The 22453-nt window shown below is 36.3% G+C and overlaps 2 protein-coding genes across 3 annotated transcripts; both read left to right on the forward strand.

The window, feature by feature from the left end:
• Positions 1–216: 216 nt before the first annotated feature.
• Positions 217–1245, forward strand: LOC114261240 (uncharacterized). The gene is made up of 2 exons (XM_082900676.1): positions 217–535; positions 1166–1245. The coding sequence occupies exons 1-2, from the start codon at positions 217–219 to the stop codon at positions 1243–1245; spliced, it is 399 nt and encodes a 132-aa protein (XP_082756802.1).
• A 13490-nt stretch (positions 1246–14735) lies between these two features.
• Positions 14736–19367, forward strand: LOC114261209 (GDSL esterase/lipase At4g10955). 2 transcript variants are annotated; one of them, XM_028201440.2, is made up of 3 exons: positions 14736–14941; positions 17104–17214; positions 18131–19367. In XM_028201440.2, exons 2-3 carry the CDS (start codon positions 17153–17155, stop codon positions 19098–19100), a joined length of 1032 nt encoding a protein of 343 aa, XP_028057241.2. In that variant the 5' UTR covers positions 14736–14941; positions 17104–17152; the 3' UTR covers positions 19101–19367. The 2 variants fall into 2 exon arrangements, with proteins under 2 accessions (XP_028057241.2, XP_028057243.2); XM_028201442.2 differs by lacking the exon at positions 14736–14941 and adding an exon at positions 16886–16974.
• The last annotated feature ends 3086 nt before the right edge of the window (positions 19368–22453 follow it).

Here is a 22453-nt window from a genome sequence, read left to right on the forward strand (position 1 = left end):
AAAAAATTGTTGCACTTCTGGGGTCTTTATGAGATAAATAATGCTAATATGATTCAGATTCTAAGTGCAAGTGATTAATCAAAGAAAATATGTGGTTCTGTTGTAGGACATAAATACATACGTCGCGATAGAAGGAAGGGTCATGATCGATTGTTTACGGATTATTTTGCGACAAATTGAGTTTATTCACCTGCAACATTTTAGAGGCATTTTATAATGCGTCGTCATCTGTATCTGCAAATTTTGAATGCCATTAAAGCACACGATACATATTTTGTTCAAAAAAAAGATGTAGCTCATATCCTCGAATTCTCTCCACTGCAAAAGATCACTTTAACAATTAGAATGCTTTCATATAGAGTGATAGCAGATGCAGTTGATGATTATGTGCGAATTGGGGAAAGTATGACAATTGAAAGTTTAAAACACTTTTGCAATTCAATAATCAAAATCTTTGGACCTGAATATCTTAGATCTCCAACAACAACTGATATTGCTAGATTACTTGCTATTGGGGAGGTTCATGGGTTTCTCGGTATGTTGAAAAGTTTAGATTGCATGCATTGGGAGTGGAAAAATTGTCCAACGGCATGACAAGATCAATACATAGGCCATCAGAAAAAGCCAATCATCATTTTTGAAGCAATAACTTCTTATGACTTGTAGATTTGGTATGCATTTTTTGGAATGTCTGGATCACACAATGACTTGAATGTCTTGGATTAGTCGCCCTTATTTTCTGATCTTGTCCAAGGTAAAGCTTCGCCTGTCCATTACACTATTAATGGACACCCTTATAATATGGGTTATTACCTTGTTGATGTGGTATATACCCTCAATGGGCACTGGTTCAGATAATCTCTTCTCTCCAAGGAGCAAAAGCAACATTTCACAATGATGCAAGAGTCAGCAAGAAAGGATGTAGAGCAGGCATTCAGAGTGCTCCAATCTTGATTTGCAATTATAGGTGGTCCAGTACATTTTTGGGATCCCAAATTGCTTGGTAACATAATGAAGAGTTGCGTTATATTGCACAATATAATTGTCGAAGATGAGAGAGATGAGCATCTTGATTTCCATTATGAAATATCATCAACCAACTCACCAATAGTAGTTTCGTGTTCCTGTAACAATGACTTCGAATCATTTATATCCTGTCATTTAGGTATTAGAGATAAGAATGCATATCCTGCCCTCCGCAATGATTTAATAGAATATATGTGGCATCTTCATGATGAAAACTAACTTTACCACGTGGACAAGAGGATGAACTTTTGGTTGGCTTTTTTGATTGGGAGGTGATTATGCAAAGAAGGCTATCAGTGTTTATTGTTGCTTTTGAACTTATAAACACTTTATTTGTGTTGTTACTCAAATGCTGTCAGTGTTTGTTATTGGTGCTCTTCAACTTGTACACATCCGTTTTTGCTAATATTATTGGTCCGTTAATTTTGTCAATATCCGATTTAGTGTTAATTTTCAATGTACTGATGTGATAATTTACTGATGTTCTAATTGAAATGTGAAATGTACTGTTAATATTACCGATGTTCTAATTGAAATGTGAAATATACTGTTAATATGAAATTTACTGATGTCATGGAATCCAATTTACTATTAATATTATTTGAGTAATTTGTTGAAATGGAAAGCAAACTCAAATTTGTTCTTACTTTGATCTAGTTCATGGTACATTTTTTTCAGTTTAGCAAATTGGTTGATAGCCACATGGTGATTACTACTGTCAAATAATTTAGTAGTATCTAAAATGCTCCATATTAGTTAAGAACAACTTTTGACCCAATTATAATTTATGGGAATTTTTGTTTTTATTTAAAAATTTCATCAAAGTCCTAGACTTTTGTGAGGCATCCAAGTGTGAATATTTATTTTGCATGACTTTTCAAACCTTGCAGACTTCACCATCTTCATGAATGCATCATTTACACCTACAACCATCCAACTACTTCATTAAACAAATAGAACCACCTCATTACTTCCCTCCACCACTTACCTCATTTAAAGTGTGCATGTAAAATGGACTCTATATATTCACAAAGCTCATATCCATGTATTTCATAAAGAGTTGAAGGAAGTGTGCATCATTTTCAGAAGCAAAAACCGAAAACACAATGTTAGACTTATTTATTTTGATGATTTATTTAATTATGTTTTAATTTATTTGAAAGAGAAAAATAGAATCTAAAATTTATTTTGATAATTTATTTAATTATATTTTAATCAAAATTTATTTTGATGATTTATTTGAAAGAGAAAAATAGAATCAAAATTTATTTTGTCCCATTATTTCTCACCTAAACCTTTATCCTAAATGGTGTTAGAATGTATTTAATATTTGATTAAATCAGGAGTTCAAACAGTCTAAAACAAAGGTTCAAACAGCCTAGCACAGCAGCAGACTAAAAAGTTCAAAAGGTTCAAGTGGGAGATATTCAAATTAGTAATGATGGAAATATAACGACTATAAACGATTATAAAGGTTCAAAAGGCCTAAAGGTTCAAAAGGTTCAAGTGGAAGATATTCAAATTTGTAATGATGGAGTGGAAGATATTCAAATTGGTAATGATGGAAGTACAATGGCTATAAACGACTATAAATTCAAATGACTATAAACGACTATAAATTCAAATGAATACAACGGCCATAAACGGCTATAATTTTCATTATATGTACCAAAGCCTCTAATGTAAACAAATTACAAAAAGCCTGAAAATATTCTTTGATCTATAATTATTCACATCTATTCTCAGAAATTATACACTGAGCCTTATAGCTTTAAGCCCATCTTTCATGTGTGAGATTTACAGAAAAATCAAAACTTCATTTTATATATCTATCTTTGAGAGATATTTGTTGTAAGCTTTTTTTGAAAGCAAAAATACCATTTCATCTTCTAAAAGTGTTGCAAACACTGTGTTCTTGAAATCTTGAGAGTGATTGTGAATCACCTAAGATTTGCAAGGGTTTGGGCTTGTGAAGTCTGTGTAAAATCCGTGGAGGATTGCTCCATTTGTAAAGAGGTTGCTAGCACCCCCGTGAAGCTAGAGCATAGTGGAAAATTTCAAGTGAAGCTTGAGAAGTGGACGTAGGCCGAGTTGAAATCGAACCACTATAAATTTATTTGTCTCTCTCTCCCTTATCTCTTTATTTTATTTAAATTGCTGTAGCTATATTTCACATTTTCACTGTGTTAAAATCATTAATTGACATAGTTGTTGGAACACTTGTTTTAATTATTTTATTTTATTAACTATATTTATCTATTGTGCTAATCATAATTTTTATTAGGGTATTATTAATTTTTAATTTTAAAAACCTAATTCACCCCCCCTCTTAGGTTGTCTTTTGGGTAACACACAAGAATTCCATTATGCACAAAATCGGTCGACCGGGGGGTCAACCGGCCGGTCGACCTGCCTTGTGAATTCGAATTAAGCTCCAAGTGGTTCAGGCTACGGTTTTCCTCATCCTTTTTCTGTTGCACTTCCTTTTCACACCATTTGGTCACCTTACACTTAAATTTACCACCTCTAAAATCTGCCATTCACATTTACCTCTCCCAATCAAATTCAACATATATTCACAAAGTTATGCCTAGAACCAAAAGAGTAAGACCAGAACTTGGACAAACCTCAAACCCTCCACCACGCCAACAACAGCCTCAAATTTCAGCTTATCCAACTACTAATTTTCTCACTTATAATCATGAACAAGCCTTTCAACTATTCTGCAACTGACCTATTGTCACCGAAAGAAGGCTAAATCTTCCTCCTCAATATGATCCTCTGTTGGTTACCAAACTTGAGACTATGGGGTGACTAAATTTAATAAATTTACCACAAAAGGTATATCCTCGTCTTGTGTCTCTATTTTACGTTCACTTGAAATGTACTGATGAAGAATATGGAGACTTTAGTATTATATCTTATGTAAAAGGTAAATCTATTAAATTGACATCCCTACTTTGGCAAGAATTATTAGAGTTGAGCAAGGGGATATGCAAATCTATTTTCACAGTGAGTCTGCCCTGCTTGATATTATTGGCAACATGAGTGAAGTATATACTACTATTTGTGAGAGTAGATTTATCGAAAGTAGTTTATAAGCAAGACATTTGAAACCCCACCTTAGTATTCTCCATCGATTTATAATAGAAAATGTCACTTCCAAAAGAGGACATATTGATGCTATTCCAATTCTTAATGCTTATTTGCTATATTGTTTTGAAGTTGGACTCAAATTGGATTTATGCTATATACTCATGAAAGAAATGGTGGTTGCAAATCTTGGTCATATCATTGGCCGGTCACTAGTTTTTGGAGCTTTGTTGACTAAAATTTTCAAAGCCTTCAAGATTAGACTTGTAGGTGAAGCAGAGTCTAAAATCTCTTGAATGATTTCGGAGCACACACTCACCCAAGCTGGTGGCGCTGAAAATTTATTGCAAAGTCTGAATGATCCAAATGCACCAACAGATGATGCTCTTGAAGACCCCCATGACAATACCATGCCACCAGGTCAACAACCTCAATACTGGACTGATTTTTTAACTACGAAACAAGAATGACACAATTAGCGTGTTCAATAGGAACAACACATGGCTAATCAATTCGATGCATTTGCTACTGCTCAGAAATCATTAATTCAACAATTTGGTGAGTTTTGTGTGGAAATTGAAAGACGTCATTACAAGTAATCACATTGACCAAATTGAGCATCGAGTCAGTGAGATCTACCATCACTACTTCCCTCCACCACCACCTGACAATGACCTTTGACTAGTTTGGATGAAAGATTGGATACATTACAAATCTATGTGGTTTTTGGTTTTTATGGGTGTACTACTACTTTCCATTTGTTTCATTTTTGTGTTTTTTGTTTTACTTTGTTTTGTTTTGTTTTTGTTTTTGTTTTTGTTTTTGTTTTTTATTTTTATTTTTATGGATGTACTAGTGGTTGGTCTTTTTATATTTTTGTTAGTTTTACTAGTAGTATTTGTTTTTTAATTTTTGAGTGGATGAAGACTAGTATGTGGTTTTAAAATTTATTGATGGATGTAGTTAAAATATCACTGCCCTTTTGTTGTTTTTAAATGACAGTGAGTTTGAAACTTTTTTAGTATAACACTTCCCTTATTGTTGTTCTAAACTTACAATCAATTTAACAAGTTGTCTTGTTGGTCTATTTCATAAAACTTGGAGTTCTTGACGAGATAGTGCAGTGTTGAATCATGCAGTTCAAGTACAAGGTTGGATTAACATTTAGGTAGACACTAGTATTTGAACTAACATATACTATATAATGGGATGTTCAACAACAATTTTTGTTCAAACTACAATTTTCATATGATAGACGCTGATTGTAGTTTTTAGCAAAATAGAGATAGGTTGGTGAGTATTGGTTAACCAAACATAAATACAGGAATTCACAATTTTATTCCTGTTGGAGAAAAAGGAAAAAAATGAAGAAAGAAGGACACGGTAAAAACTTGAGAAATATCACATAGTAATATTTTTGATAGAAATAAATAATAAAACCAATACACTTGGTGCTCATAAAAGACAATTCACATGTTATTTCTCAAATTTTTAACCCAATATCAACATATATATAATAAAAATATATAAACTATAAAATAAAATAAGAAGAAGCATATTCAACTGTTGAGTTAAAATAGGCATGATGTCTTTAGGTGTCACTATTATTGAATTTAAAAGTGGACGTAGAATAACATCTTCAAATAAAAAAGAACATATAGATGACAAGCAAAAATTTAGAGAAAAGTAGAGAAAAGAGGGAGGAAGACACATAAAGAAAGTTCTGCAAACTAACCCTTAAAATGCAATGCAGAAATACAATGCAAATCATTCAATTGAAATCCTGGTCTTCATCAAATAGTCAAGAAAATCTATTTGTTGATTGAAATAAAATTTGTGGTTGAAGCTCTTCATAGTAGGCCCTTTGCATAGGATTTAAATTGGTCATATCCATTGACATTATTTTATGATCCTTATTTCGTTGTTCTCTTTTATTCATCATAGATAATATTTTTGGTTGTTCCTTCCTATCCTCGACCCTTCTTCGACGTTCTGCAGCCTTTTGTTCACGTTCTATCGCCTTTTGTTCATCTCGCTCAACAGTTCTAGAGGACATAGTTAACAACACTTCAACAATTTTAGATTGGTTAGCAGCCATTTCATCGAATCTAATATCGTGAATTGCTTGCTTCTTCAACTTTTCTTTTGCAGCCTTAGTACCTGTAACAACCCATATTTTTAATTATTCTGTAGAATTTATACTAATATTATTTAATTACAGTTAAAAAATATATGATTTATTTTGTATTATTATATATTATTTTGTAAAATAATATAATTTATTACTCAAAGTATTAATAAATAAGTTTTGATAAGCTTGACTTAATTTAGATAGACTTGAATTAATGAAGATTAACAGGGGAGCGACACGTGGCGTCTTGGCTTGGGGCTCACGAATATAATCTGTATAAATAGGAGAAGTTGACGCCGTGAGAGAAGGAAAAAGAAAAGAAGACCAAGAAAGAAAGAAAGAAAAAGAAAAGGAAGAGAAAGGAAGAAAAAAAGAAAGAAGAGAGGAAAAGAAAGAGAGGAAAGAGAGGAAAAATTAGTGGAAGCTAAGAAGATCTTTGATAATGGAAAGAAATAGTAAGGTATTAAAGTTAAGGTGAGTTATATTATATCTTGAGTCTCCAAAATGTATTTTATGTATGTTTTGACTTACCAAAATCTATTTTATAAAAGTTATATTTTATTAGTATATTAATAAAAGTTATGTTTTATAAAAGTTTCAGTTGTGTGGTTTAATTTCTGAACCCTATTTGCTTAAAAGGAAACCCATAGATATATTTGTTTTACTTTTAAAGAATATTTGATTATGACCTTATAAGCAATTATGTTTTATAAGTACCACCACGGGAGTCCCACACCTTGGGGGACTTAAATAATCATTGGCTAGTGTTTGACTACTTTGTGGTCCAGTGTTTGTCGTGGATCCATTGACCAGTATAGTGCTTGGCACTTAGTGATGTACCGTGGTTATGGTTGTATGGTGATTTCCGTATTACATATTAAATGATCTGAACTATACGTCAAATGATTTCCGTATTATGTATGTTATGTATCAAGCTCTTTTTGGCCCAACTAATTATCCATGGTGAATTTTATGCCTTATACTTTTAGTATAATATTTCTCACTCTGCCATGAGCTCATAGTTTTTTACCACTTTCAGGTGACATGTCGGGACCAGCGTGTGGGGTAGGCACAAAGCACTTTTATTGATGTATTTTTTTTTATGTAAATATCGGCCTTTTTGGTCAATATATTTTGTAATAAAAATAGACGCTCCAATGATTATTTTAGTACTCTTATTTAAATATTTCTTCCGCTTGCGTTTATTGATCTGTTTAAGATTTGGCCGGAGGTAACCTCGGTTACTGGCCATCACGATGCCTAACCCTTGGGTACGGGGAGCGGGTCATGACAGTACCAATTGGTCGTGTTGATGTATTAGTCGGTTGTTGGTCCTCCTTAATATTGTTGTTGGGTTAAAAAGCCTCACCTTCAATTGTTGGATTCGAAAATGGATAAGGTAGTGGTGCGGGTTTTTTGGTTTGTGTTCTAATTTCATCCTACTTACGACTTTGGCGCAAAATTTCTCAACTTGTATCAAATGTAAAGTGTTTTTTCTGTATTGCATGATACATGCGCTTAGCTTCAACGACCTAAAAAACAAAAAAGATAGTCATTTCGATAAAAAGCAGACTGAGAACAAAAAAAATTGGTCTGACTATTACCAGCAATGGGATCTTGAGAGATTGCCAACCAAGATCTACATAAAGTTTCATCTTCTATAATGGGGAACACTTTACCATGAGAAACAAGTTTCTGAAATAAAATTAACATAAGTGTTCTGCTCTAAAATTTGTGATTCCTCAAACATTTCAAAATCTTCCATAGTTTGAAAGTAAAATTTGTACAAATACACAAGTTAAAAAAATTCAATAAGATACAACGTTCAACACACAGTGAAAAATATTGTAAAAGAAACAAGTAAAAAATCAAAGAAAGACGTGAAAAATTAGAGAACTACTGTAGACTGAAGATCACACAATGAGAATATTGTAAAAGAAACAACTGACAAATGAAATAAAAAGTGGAGATTGAAGTTAACAATGATGGGAAAAAAAAGAGAAATTGTAATGATATTGTGAAATTCAAAAATAAATCAGTCTTATTTTATAGACCACTGCAACGGTAACTTTGTGAAATCTTCTACAAAATCAACGGTAACCTCATTGGAGTTGCGCCCTATTAAATGAATGGCTAATTGCGTACAAATTTGAATTTACATGCAATGTATTTGCCTTTGCAATCCATGCATCAATGTTGGTAAGGCATTTAGTCTTGGTGCCACAAAAAGCAAACAACTTTGGAAGCCTGTTGACAGTCCAAACCATTGTTTTGTTCTAGGAATTGTTGAAGTAACCGAATGATTGGGGGGACAACCGGCCGGATGTCCGGCCGGTTGTTCGGTGTGTCCCATCCCCAATAGGAATGGCAACGGGGCGGGGCCAGGGATCGCCCTCTTCGTCCCCGATCCCCAAAGGCACAAAAGTCCCATTCCCGCCCCCGTCCCCTAACAAGGATCGGGGATCCCCGACCCCGAAAAATCCCTGTACAAAAACAGCATCCACAACAAACAACAACAACCCCAATAGATCAACAACCACAACATTACAACAAAAAAAAAAAGGACAGATCTGATACACACACACACACACATATACATACATGTATACATATACAACAGATGAACCAAAAAAAAATGATACTGATTCACACTCACACACACACATATATGTATACATATACACAGATTTGTGTGGATCGCGCACGGATCCATGCCGATCGACTCAGATTTACGCCGAAACATGGTTGAAACCGCGATGCTACGTGCTATGGCGGTGCTGCGATGGAGGATGGCAGAGGAAGTGTTGTGACGGAGGACGCACTAGATCTGGTCTGGATCGATATTGGTTTGAGAGAGTTGACAGAGAGAGAAGAATGAGAGAGAGATGAGAGTCAGTTGAGAGAGTGAGTTGAGATGAGAGTCAAAGAGAGTCTGAGAGATGTATATGAGAGAGAGAGAGAGTTATATAAATATAATACAAACTAAACAGATATATAAATATAATACAACTAAATATATAAGTAGTATATACGCGGGGATCCTTCGAGGAAATGTCGGGCCTGCGCCGAGAAATTTATCCCCGTCCCCGGCCCGAAAATCATCAGGGATGTATTTTTCAATACCAGCCCCGGCCCTATGGGGAATAATTTTTGAGGAAAAACCTATTTATCAGGACGGGGCGGTCCGGGTCCCCGTCGGGCCGGGTTCATATTGCCATCCCTAATCCCCAATGGTCCTGCACAGTAAACTAGTGAAAGGTGGCCTGCATCCTCAATTTGGTGAAATATTTGGTATATTCTCAATTTGATACAGGCTTGATGACACTATTGGAGAACAAAAAGAGGAACTTTTTCATCAAATTTAAATTTGGTGATCGATTTGGTGTAGCGTTGGAGATGGCCTAGCATCTTATTATTTAGTGAAAAAAAAATATTAAATAATTAAAAGATTTAACATGGTGCATAATATGCATCCAAATAAGAGATACTCATGGGTTTAGAAACTTGGTTGTTTCAGTTAGTTTTTTTTTTTAACTTTTTAACTATTTTATGAGATGAAAAAAATTGTGTTTAGGGTAAATTACACTTACCTCCTCTGAGGTTTGCCTTAATTACAGATACATCCCCTGTGGTTTTAAAAATTACACAAACCTCCCTTACTTTTGAAAATGATAGTTAGATTCTTCCTTCCCCGTTAAAAACACTTTGATGACGTTTACTTGACAGTGGAATTGACTATATACCTTTCAACCACATTGTGAAAAGACACAACTGACACTTAAGGTAAAAATCATTTTCATTCATTCCTATATATATATATAGAGAGAGGGGGTTTTAGTTAGTCCTTTGGCCATTGAAGGGTTTATGTTGACCATCAACAAAGAAATAGACAATAGAAAACCCCTGAATCTCATACTCCTCCGCTAATTCACTCTCCTCTGTCGCATCTACCTTCGCGAACACCACCGCCTGGCCTTTCAGCTTTGTCATCGCCGCAACACACTTCGGCGCCAAAGCCTAACAAAATCCACACCATGGCGTGTAGAACTCAACCATCACGTACCGATTGTTCTCTACAAAGTCACTGAAGTTGCTCTTTTTCAAAATGACAATGTCCTTGTCGTCGATCTGAGGTTGTTGCGAGTAAGCTTCATCTTCCTGATCGAAGTCTGAGGAGAAAGGGACTTTGAAGTCGTCGTAGTTCTCAAAGTCAGAGAAGTCATCATCGTCTTCGTTGGAGAGTGGATCTGATGGTGGTGAGGCAGTGGCGGAAGAGGAGGAAGAGTCATTGTAACGCCCTCAAAATAATACATGAAACCCATCATTTAAGACATGCAATAATATAAGAGTAATCAACACCTTTCCATTCATCAGAGTAGTTCTTACAACAGTATTACATGTTAACAACAAAAGCAAATGCCCTACGGACTTACAGATTTCCAAGTCAACACTTGGTTACAAAAAGAAGAGTACTAACTCTATACAAAATAAGCCCTTGGCTTGAGATACATGAAATACAAACAAAATAATCAAAAGGAGTCTTCAACTCCCATAACCATCCAAGCTATGTCCTTGGAGGTGGCATGCTACCTATACCTGAAAATGATGTCCCATAAAGGGTGAGCCAACGCCCAGTAGAGATATGCTAAACACAGTATGAGCAATAACTAAAACATTAGCAATTGATAAATGTTTGACACATATAAACCAATTTATACACCACTTTCATGACATGACAACTGTGTCCATGTCTCACTTCATTTTCCTTTTCTTATCCAGTCTCCAATTTATAACCGTGGCTCAGAACCTGGCCACATACTCTAAACGAAATAATAGTTCATATTAAACGTTTCCATCTCTCAATAGATAAGCATACAAGCTGTATCAACACCTCAACAGATAAGCATATAAGCTACAACAACATTTCAACAGATAAGCATATGAGCTATATCAACACTTCCATAGATAAGCATATGAGTTGTATCAACACATTAACTGACAAGCATATGAGCTGTATCAGCGGAGTCTATCCCTTATCTCCTCCCAAACAACATCCGGTTTAGAGGTCCATCCCCTATCTTCCCCTAAACCGTGGAGTACATCCCCTATCTCCTCCCACACAACATCCGGTTTAGAGGTCCATTCCCTATCTTCCCCGAAACCGTGGAGTACATCCCCTATTTCCTCTCACACACACAACGTATATACACACAAGTCATATACACAATCAATCAATACATAACGTTAATGTACTCTATCAACCGTCATACTCAATGACACGTCCAATTGATTAGTTTTAGTTTGCCTAATCATCATGCATTTTCTACAACAATAAAAACTACCCTCCACCAGTAGCCCAAGCAATTATTTCTAAACAGATAATAAAAGCTCCAACAGATAAAATATCAATGTTTTCAAAAGTGAGCGATTAATAAATCCAACTCCACTATTCTACCATATAATGAGCCAATTTCATTATTTCCAACTCAATTCCATATAATCACAATTTCAAAAGTGTGCAATCTCCGCTCGAGCGCCATATGACCCGCTCGAGCAGAACGACCAAAAACCTGACAACTAGATTTTGGACCAAGGCTCAGCCCACCTGCTCGAAACATGCCCAACACATCCTAAAACTCAAACATAAGGAATTAAAGGATGACAACAAGGTATACAACCACTAACTCCGCGGAACCAAAGTCTGGAATACAACAAATACAGAAAGGGAAAAACCGGGATCGCTCTAACCTCCTCCCCTTAAAGAATTTCGTCCCCGAAATTAAACACAAGTTTGTCAAAAACAAGTTTTCTCCATTCCCAACAATATTACAACATAATATTAAACATTCCGACCCATTACCGGTCAATCCCATCTCTTTTCAAGAGGCATTTCACATTATACAGAACAACTTGCATTTTCAAAATGCATTCCTTTGAAATTTACCCATTTCAACTCATTTTCCACAATTCCTTAACACATACAACATTAATATCATGCTTGCATTTTCACAATATACTTAACATACACAATGTTAAAACAAACTTCCATTTACCAAAACATTCACAATGTTTTACAACTTAAGACATATATAATGCTCTTAAAGTTGAACGATATTACAAAATTTCAATACATGATTACTCATCAACAAACATGTCCGGATATTTTTCACGGACTTCCAACTCACGTTCCCAAGTGGCTTCCTCCACTCCGTGATGTTTCCACAAAACTTTTACCAAGGGAATGGTCTTGCCTCGCAAGACTTGATCCCGCCTATCCAAGACCCGAGCCGGTCTCTCCTCATACGAGGCATCCTCATTTACCTCCAAATCGGTCCAATCCAACACATGGGACAGATCTGGCTCGTACTTTCGAAGCATACTAACGTGAAACACGTCATGAACCCCGAACAACTGCAGTGGCAAAGCCAAACGATAAGCAACTTCCCCAATCCTCTCAAGGATCTCAAAGGGACCAATAAATTGAGGGGATAACTTCCCACTCTTCCCGAACCTTATCAAACCTCGCCTAGGTGATATCTTCAAGAAAACATGATCACCTATCTCAAAAGCCAAAAGCCTCCTCCTACGGTTGTCATAACTCTTTTGGCGACTCTGGGCTGTGACAAGCCTCCTACAAATAAGCTCAACTTTCTCCGTCGTCTCCCTAACCAACTCCGGACCCAACAAAGGTGCATCACCCACCTCGGCCCAAGCAATTATTTCTAAACAGATAATAAAAGCTCCAACAGATAAAATATCAATGTTTTCAAAAGTGAGCGATAAATAAATCTAACTCCACCATTCTACTATATAATGAGCCAATTTCATTATTTCCAACTCAATTCCATATAACCACAATTTTTCCAAATTAATTATACCAATTAATTTCTGCAACAAATTAGGATTTTCTACCCCATTTTCCAATATTGACCCAATGGTCTATATATCAACAACCAACAACAATATCATCACTTTGAGACCCAAATACATATTATGAGCCCAAAATCACAAAACTCTCTTTAATACATTTTGTAACCCTAAGTCCCAAAATCAACCATTTAAACAACAAGCTCAAAATCTAGGTTAAAACCCATAAGAGTGAGTAGGAATCCCTACCTCAAATTCGGAGCCCAAGGGAAGAAGATGAAGAAAACCAAAATGCTCCAAATTTCAAGATCCACGGATCAAAACGAAGCCCTCGACGATCAACACAACTTTTACAAAGGACAAAAGAAGGGAAAGCACTCTAACTAGATCAAATCCTAGAGAGAAGGAAGTTTCTAGAGAGAGAGGCTCTCAAAAATGTTTTTGGGAAAGTAAGAGAGAGAGAGAGAGAAAGTGTAGAAAATGATTCAAAAAAGCCCAGCTGCCCTCTGTTATACGACATTCCCGCTCGAGCATAAAACACAACGCTCGAGCGTCAAGAACAAAAACACTAGGTCAGCTCGAGCGCAATAAGACCCGCTCGAGCTCCAAGACACAAGAATAAAGTACATCCGCTCGAGCGCGAAAACCAGTCATCTCGAGCGTGGATTTCTCCCTCCCAGAACTTACACCAAAAAAAAATACTATCTGCTCAAGCTCCAACAAGCCTACTCGAGCGCGACCCGCTCGAGCGCAGGAAAATCCTCTCGAGCGTAGAAATCACACCTGCAGAAGTTTTGCAGAGCACGAAAATACTGGGAGTGTGCAATCTCCGCTCGAGCGCCATATGACCCACTCGAGCGGAACGACCAAAAACCTGACAACTAGATTTTGGACCAAGGCTGAACCCACCTGCTCGAAACATGCCCAACACATCCTAAAACTCAAACATAAGGAATTAAAGGATGACAACAAGGTATACAACCACTAACTCCGCAGAACCAAAGTTTGGAATACAACAAATACAGAAAGGAGAAAACCGGGATCGCTATAACATCATTGGTGCCGGATTAGAGGAAGCTGTGGTCTTCATGTCGGTGGTGGTAGAAGAGAGAGCGTTGAAGAGAATGAGAGATGAAATTGAAAGGATAAGAATGCATTGACTCACCATTTTTGTTGTTTGTTTTTTTTTTTTTGGAACAAGTTCACTCCAATCAGAGTGAGTCTAAGATCTAGACCATCTACTGGTAGTGATGCAGGGTTCTAAGGAAGTAGATACAGAACACAAAACCAAACAACGATGTTTTACTTATCTCTGGATATGTTATTGACGGCGTAGGGTCAGTCGTGTCTTTTCACAATGTGGTTAAAGGGTATTATGATCAATTTTACTGTCCATTTAACATCGTTAAAGCTCTTTTAATGAGAAGGAGGAATCTGACTATTATTTTTCAAAGCAGGGGAGGTCTGTGTAATTTTTGAAATTATAAAGAAATATCTATAATTAAGACAAACATCCGGGAAGGTAAGTGTAATTTATCCTTGTGTTTAAGATAATTTATGATTTTTTGTGTAATTAAATAAATAGTTATAAGAAAAAAAATGATTAATTAATTATCTTATTGATTATTTTAATTTTTAATTTTTTATGCCAAGCAGCCCTTATGAGGGGGTTATAATCGAATCTGCTTTTGAAGGTGCTTTCTTCAAAATGTTACTCCCGTAATCGAATACGAGGAGAAAAAAGAGGAACCAACCCACAAGTTTTCATTACAAGCTCTCTCTCTCTCTCTCTCTCTCTCTCTCTCTATGTGTAACTTTCTCAAGGTACATTTCTTTTCTGCAATATTCAAATTTCATTTCTTTTCATATAATCATATAATAATGTATATATATTACTTTTAATCTGATCCTGAATTGGTGATTTTCCTTCTTTAATATTGAAGATCTTCAAATGTTACAGACTCGAATGCAATTCTTTGAAATTCGTCAACTTGCATATGCCATTTTTACATATTAAAAATCGATGACTAAAAATTTGCTTAATGAAAAGCTTTCATTCATTTTCTGTTGCTGTGAAAAATTCGATCCAGCCATTGAATTGAATGAATACATTGCTATTACCGATTAAGATTATGATTTTCTTATTCTTCGTCCCTAATTCTCAGGAATAAATCAAGTTAAAGAAATTTTGTTTCTTTGTTTGTTTCTTTGTTTGTGTGTGTATGTGATGTTTGTGCCGTAATTCGAAGCATTGTTGTTAAAGTAGTTGTCTTTGATTTGGTTTCTTTTGTTCTTTAACTTTGGTAGACAGACCCAAATGGTTATAGTGATGATTAATGGATTTACATAGTGGTAGGTGTGATTGTTGCTATTGATCTTGGTTTGAGACCCCAAAGTAGTTTTCAACATTGCAAAATTGGGTTACATGTTAAGACTTTCATCAAAACTAACTCTATGTTTACTTGAAATGGACAAGCCACATTATGCTCAAGGCAAGATTGTTTGAAATTCCATATAAGATTGTGTTTAAATCAAGGATTTAAGGTGGGAATTGCAGAGGGACAAGAAAAAACAACGGAAAAGTCAATGAAATAGAAGCTAAATTTTTGTGACATTTTCCCTTTCCTTTTCTTTTCCCTTCTTAAATCTATGTTCAAATCCTAGATCCAAACACAGCTTTAGTGTATAAAAATTGAGGGAAGTTTGTAAGTTCAAATTGATTTTAAAGGTGTTGGGGAAATGAAGAATGTGGTGCTTGAAATTTAATATTACTCTATTGAGACTTTGGACTAATCATCATTCAGCAATAGTTACCTATCTGCATAGCATGTCCTTAAACATTAAGGTCCCTCCTTAGCAAATTTTTTTTATTTCAAAGAGTAAACTGCTTTACATTTGTTAGGGTAACAGATCTATGTCCTAGCTAGTGGTGGCAGCCAGCAACTCCCATGCATAATTTTCCTTCTTGGATGGCTTTTTGTATTTCCTAAGTTTCAGTTGGTGCCCCATCGTTTTTTTTTTTTTTTGGAACTACGGAAGTTCATTCAGATATGAAACTGTAGTTTGCTTGCGTAATTGAACATGTGAAGTGTGATTACAACTTAAGCCGATCTCAATTTATGCACTGATTTGAAATTTTTTTGATCATTTTTGAAAAACTGATTATGACTTGAGTACCTTTTGTGTGCACAAGTTTCAGGTCAAGCCTAAAATACTCAATACTGAAGCCTTTGATTCCTTGTATCTTATTAAAGGCCAGGACTATACGCGTGAACATGAAACATTATAGTTTTATGATATATCTGAATATATTATTTTCTGTTCTTCTTGCATATAGACAGATTTTGATACACACATTTATTGTATAACCATGTATTTAGAAATTCAGATGACTTTGGTGTTGCATACTACTCTGAAGTTGTCGTAGAATGGTGGTGCAGGAATGACATCTTAAAACATCAGGGGTTTAATAAGATTTTCTGTAGCAAACTTCATGTGTTTGTTGTATCTGTGTCAGTGCCTCTGTGTTCTCAAATTTGGTTTGGTTACTGTGGCTCAATTCAACGTTTTGAAATTGTTGTAATTAGTAGCAAAGAAAATGCTTTAGAAGAATTTGGATTAGAGTACAGCACATAGCTATCAAAGTGCCCAAATATTGGCCATACCCCTCGGTTTGTGACTTGATTTCAATGAGCATGCCATAAATAGAATAGAAATTCATTCTAGCTAATCTTGGTTTTTTCCCATTGACAAATGTTATTAGGCTGTGAGATGGCTTATTCAGCAATTTATGAACTTGCTGGGTGTTGGATGTTCTTATGGACAAGTTCTTCATCAGTTCATCTTCATAAACACATGTAGAGAGGGGTTTATAATGTGTATAGTTTTGCACATGAAGCAATGTGCTTATATCTATCCATGTTGAATATCATGTTTGTTGATGAGTGCTCACTGATTTTTCTTTTTTTCTTTTTTTCCCTCTGCAGTGCAGAAAAGTTCCTGATATACAGAAGTGAGAATCAAGACTAAGGTGTGATGACCTCAGAAAGGGAAGATTTCAACCTTACAGGTCCCTTGCACCTAACCGATGTTGACTGGTTTGTCCTTTTCTCCCCACATTATTATAGCATTTTTGGGGTTGAAGGAAATTAGAGAATTTGAGAGGTGGACTCGGAGGTGTATGCCAATGGTCATGCAAAATATTGAAGTCATTTCATAGGATTCAGACTTCTGTTCACGCTAATGCTAGAATCATCTCTAAGATTTCTTGTTCTTCTTGGGGAGACATTGGAACAGCTTACTTGATGTTACCTTAAAACTCACATTGAACCAAATCAACTGACAGTTTGGAGCAATGCCATGTGGGGTTTTATTTCCCTGAGAGTTTGGGGCATGTTCTGATTCTACCTAGGGGCTTTGGAATTTTGACAGATATTTTGTTAAAATTGGTGCTGGGTTCCATATTTGACTTTTGGATTTGGTGTGGCATGACATGTTGGCCATGTTCTTTAATTGACTTTTGAGCCTATTCTACCTTTGAAGAAGACCTGCTTCCATGCTCGTTTATCATCACTTTGAATTTGAATTGTTTAATTGACGCTAATTTTCTTCCGTTCTTTCAGAAGCCACATCCACGAACAAACTTAAAAGGCATGACTAAGCATATATTTTACCTTGGGACTAAAAATATGTATAATCACTACATAGCCATGCCCAAGTTCTTAAGAGTTTCTAAGTCACCCTTGCAGGATGATGGCTGAACCCATGTGTTCAAATGATTGAGAATTCAGTTATATTGAAATTTCTGCTGATTATGTCTTTCTATGCAATTTCGATGCTTCATTATATTTTTCTGCGGTTTGATTGATTCCCTCCAGCACTGAAAAATGATCTGTAAATGAAAAATGAAACCTTGTTTCTGCTGGATTCGTTATAGATGTATATTCCATGATGCTTTCTGCTATATATGAACAATGAAATCAGAGACGTTAATTATTGTGCTATCTTGTGCAGGAAAAATGTGGATCACCGAAGGTCTGTGGCTGCCTGTTTGGTTCAGGGTGTCTACATATTAGAGCGGGACCGCCAGGAGAATAGGCAAGGGCCTGAAGCTCTTGCTGCTCCTTGGTGGGAGTTATTCCATTTCCGATTACATAGTCAGCTTGTGGATGATGCTGATCATTGCATCTTTGGTGCCATCTATGAATTTAAATCAGCATGTGACTGCAACCACTTAACAAACGGAAGTCCACGTTATGTAATCGCCTTCCGAGGCACCCTAACCAAAGGAGACGCTTTTTTACGAGATCTCGAAATGGACATCCACATTATAAAAAATGGACTGCACCGGACATCCCGGTTCGAGATTGCCATGCAAGCTGTGCGGAACACAGTTGCTGAATTTGGAAACTCGAATATCTGGTTAGCTGGCCATTCCCTGGGAGCAGCCATGGCAATGCTTGCTGGAAAGACTATGGCGAAGATGGGAGTTTTTCTCGAAGCTTTTCTCTTTAACCCGCCATACTTGTCCGCGCCAATTGAGAGAATCAAGGATGAGAAAGTGAAGCATGGGATCCGGATTGCAAGCAGTTTCCTCGCTGCAGGACTCACTGTTGCTTTGAGGGCTCGACAGCAGAAGAATTTATCAGAAGATCCATTTGTAGCTTTGTCTGCATGGGTTCCATGTCTATTTGTCCATCCTGGGGATCACATTTGCTCAGAGTACGTTGGGTACTTTGAACACAGGAAGAAAATGGAGGAAATCGGAGCAGGAGAGGTCGAGAGGTTAGCCACACAGAATTCATTCGGGGGCCTTCTTATGAGCGCAATGGGGAAGGAGTCAGAAGAGCCTCTACACCTCATTCCTTCAGCCAATCTGGTAGTTAATTTAATTCCTGCACAAGACTTCAAAGAAGCTCATGGAATTCATCAATGGTGGAGACCTGATCTGGACTCACATTCTAAGGTTTACAACTACAGATAGTTGTTGCTGTTGTCGTCGTCGTTGTTTTTTTGGTTATGCTTTTGTGGCATTAATGGAGGAGATAGATTTTTGGTTTTCCTTGTAATGTGTGTTGAGGCATAGGGTTATGTTTCGATGTAATCACTTGTTTACTAGATCTCAGTTGTGTAAATTTTGATGTATTGCTTGGGAAAAAGAAAGTAATCTGTTGTCAATACTTGTATATGGGGAGATCCATATCCAGTTAGTTTGCAGTTGAATTGGAAATATGCATATAATTTTCAGAAACTCCCAGTTTTGTTGATTTTGTTTTGGTGATTGTGTTGAAGTGCACTCATTACCACCATACCTTGTAACAAATACATTCTGTCTAATAATCTAACTGAGTTTCATAATATTGAGACTTGTTTTGGCAATTAGCTAAAAGTCACAAAAGTCCCGTCAACTCTTCTGCCTTTTTTTTTTGGCAAAAAATCTAAAAATTAATAATCAATTTTTAGAACAAATTTTTTGATTTCAATATTCAAGTCTATGCAAAATATATTCGTCATCTCAAAGATTATTAAACAAACAATTTTGATAATATTTATTTCTTTTTAAATATTATTTATTCGGTGAATTACTTAAACACTATCTGTTGGTTTTTTGGCTTTCAAAGGTTATTAATGTAATTTTGAGCGTGCCAGTAAGGATCAATCAGTCCTTACAGAAAATTAGTTGCCAACCAATTATCAGACGATTGTGCTTTAGTTCTTTCAGACTCAATAAAGAAGACTTTTACTGGTGGCTTTGTTTAGGAGAATTAAGTAAACAACAATTAAATGAAGAACCATTGCAGTGTTTCATTAAGTAAAAATGAAGACTTACAATGATCCAATTCAGCCACGTAGAGGTTTACAGCAATAAGCTATTTGAAAACTACTCCTATGAACGAAATGCAGTGCAGAAATGTAAAGAACAAGAAATGTAAAAACTAGAAGGAAAATAAAGTAAATAAACCTGGTTTTTTAGATCTGAGTCTAGGGCACTTTCTGGGGCCTTCTCTGCTATTTATACTTCTCAATGAAAACCGTCGAAATGCATTTCTAACCGTCGAACCATCCCTCCATGGTCGCTGATCATGTTGCCTTATAGGTAGCTCCACTATGCCATATCTACAGTTAGGCTTCCCTCCTGATTTTGAATTTAAATATGAGTAACCGTTGAAGTCACGTCATTTTGCATCTCTTTGCTGATCCAGTGCTACGCAGATCTACAATAACCAATACTAACTACCACGTGTGTGATTACGATTGAATATTTGAATTGTCTTCCCGTATTGCCCTCATCCTGCCACGTGTCGAACTGTAATTGGCTTATACAAAATATGTAACCAACATTACCCCCCGCACTAATATACCCAATACTTGGTGATATTAGTGGATCAAGGTATGTTACCCACGTCTTAGAACGTGCATGGGCTTTGCACTTTTCAGAAATGCAACCGTCGTTCATCAATGAACACTTGCATTAAATTCTTTTCTGTCCTTTGAACATTCCCACTATCTCAGTATTCGAAAAGACTAGTTCAGCTCTCATGGCCAAGCAGACATTTTCTTACCTCGATCAAGCATATGAAGAGTTGTTTGATAATGTTGTCCATCCTCGAAAGAATCTTCATGCATTAATTAGCCATCTTTACCCACCTTCCTATATTTAAGTCATGGAAGCTTTTGCAAACTATCAGCCTTTGAATTACGAACCTATTGTCCACAATTCTTTAACCCAAAATTTTGCAAACATGGATATTGGAAGCTCTTCCTCCGACCCAAATCCTTCTGCGTGGGATGAGGTTGCAGCTTCTTCTTCTTCTGGGGCTTCTGGTTGGAGAAGCTGGCCAGAGCCTGAGGAGTCCAAGTTAAGAGAGCGAATCAATCATCATTTTGTCGAATTTGTTGATGCTCTAACTTTTCCTCCCTTTGCTCGGAGTTCGGTGGTTTACCCATATCTACCCATCGACCGCCGACGTCGTTTGGAAGACAACTTACTCGTAGCATGGTACACGTCTTCCATGCCTACAAAGATAATACAAGCCACTCGTCGTCTAGAAGAGGCTCAAGGGTAAAACCCGTCATTCTTAGCCCAAAAGGCAAAACTTTGCTCTTCTGACTGGCTTGATATCATCAACAACCCCTAATTTCCTCCTTCTTTCGAGATGAAAGCTCCTGCACCCCCTCTCCCACAAAACCCTTATTGGATGGAGGAACTGAGACTTACACTCTTGGAGGACCAGTTTCTCCCCTCCTATCATCCTCCACCTCCTCCTACTAAATATCAGCGACAGCAAGCCCAACTTCTGTTTGCGGCCTTTTCTCACTTGCCCTTCAATGTTCTTGAGGACGATGTTCCTCTCAAGAACTTTCGATGGGCTTGTGATGTTATGACCCCGGGTCATGTCCTCAACCCTATCGTCCAAGTAGAACTCCAGATGTTTTTAGACCAACTCTCACTGCTTCTTCATTGGCATCACATTTCTGTGGCCACCACTCGATCTTTGGGTCAAATCTCAGCCCATCGAGTTCATACTCGGTATGAAGCAGAGAACCTCATCGATGAATATAATGATTTCAAGAATAAAGACTCTGCATACTGGGATGACTTGGACATAGATGAGATAGAACAAGGGTTGAAAGAAACAAAGTTTGAAATAAAGGCCGAAATTTTTTTTTATCAAGTAAGAGCATATCAACTTCAGCAGCCTAGCCTGGAGAAGTTAGAAGATAGAATAAAGAAGGAACAGAAGTTCATTGACCATAGTTGGAACAAGTTCCATGACCTTGTCATTTATTCTATTCCTTATTTTTATGAACTTGACTATGTAGCCAAAGAAGGCTTCTGATGTAATTGTTTTTGTCTTAATAAAGCTAAGATGTTTTCTTTTTATTTGGCATGGTCTGATTTTATCCCATTTGTCAAAGACCAACAAACTTAGGGCTTCCAATTCAACAATTTCATCCGTCGAATCTCGATTCGATCACACCCAATGAAATACTGAAAACCCGATATGAACTTTTCCAACTTATGGAGTGTAACTGACAACTTTTGTCAGTTTCCTTTCAGAATCAGAGCCTCGAATTCAACAATTTTGCCCTTCGAAACTTGATTTGATCATATCCAATTCCCCAAAATGTGATTGATACAATCAAGGACTTTCAAATCAATTAATTTTGTTTCGAAAAAGCAGTCTATATTTTCCAAAATGTGGAAACCTCTTTTAAGGATTGTACTATTTTATTTGAAAAAAGTGATTTCTTCTATATACTATCAAACCAACTATTGGTTTGAAACTTAGAACAAACAATTTCTAATCATAAGGTCTTTCAAGTTTTGCTTCG

Source organism: Camellia sinensis, chromosome 13, assembly GCF_055761805.1.
Source record: "Camellia sinensis isolate YWXY chromosome 13, ASM5576180v1, whole genome shotgun sequence".
Taxonomy (NCBI): domain Eukaryota; kingdom Viridiplantae; phylum Streptophyta; class Magnoliopsida; order Ericales; family Theaceae; genus Camellia; species Camellia sinensis.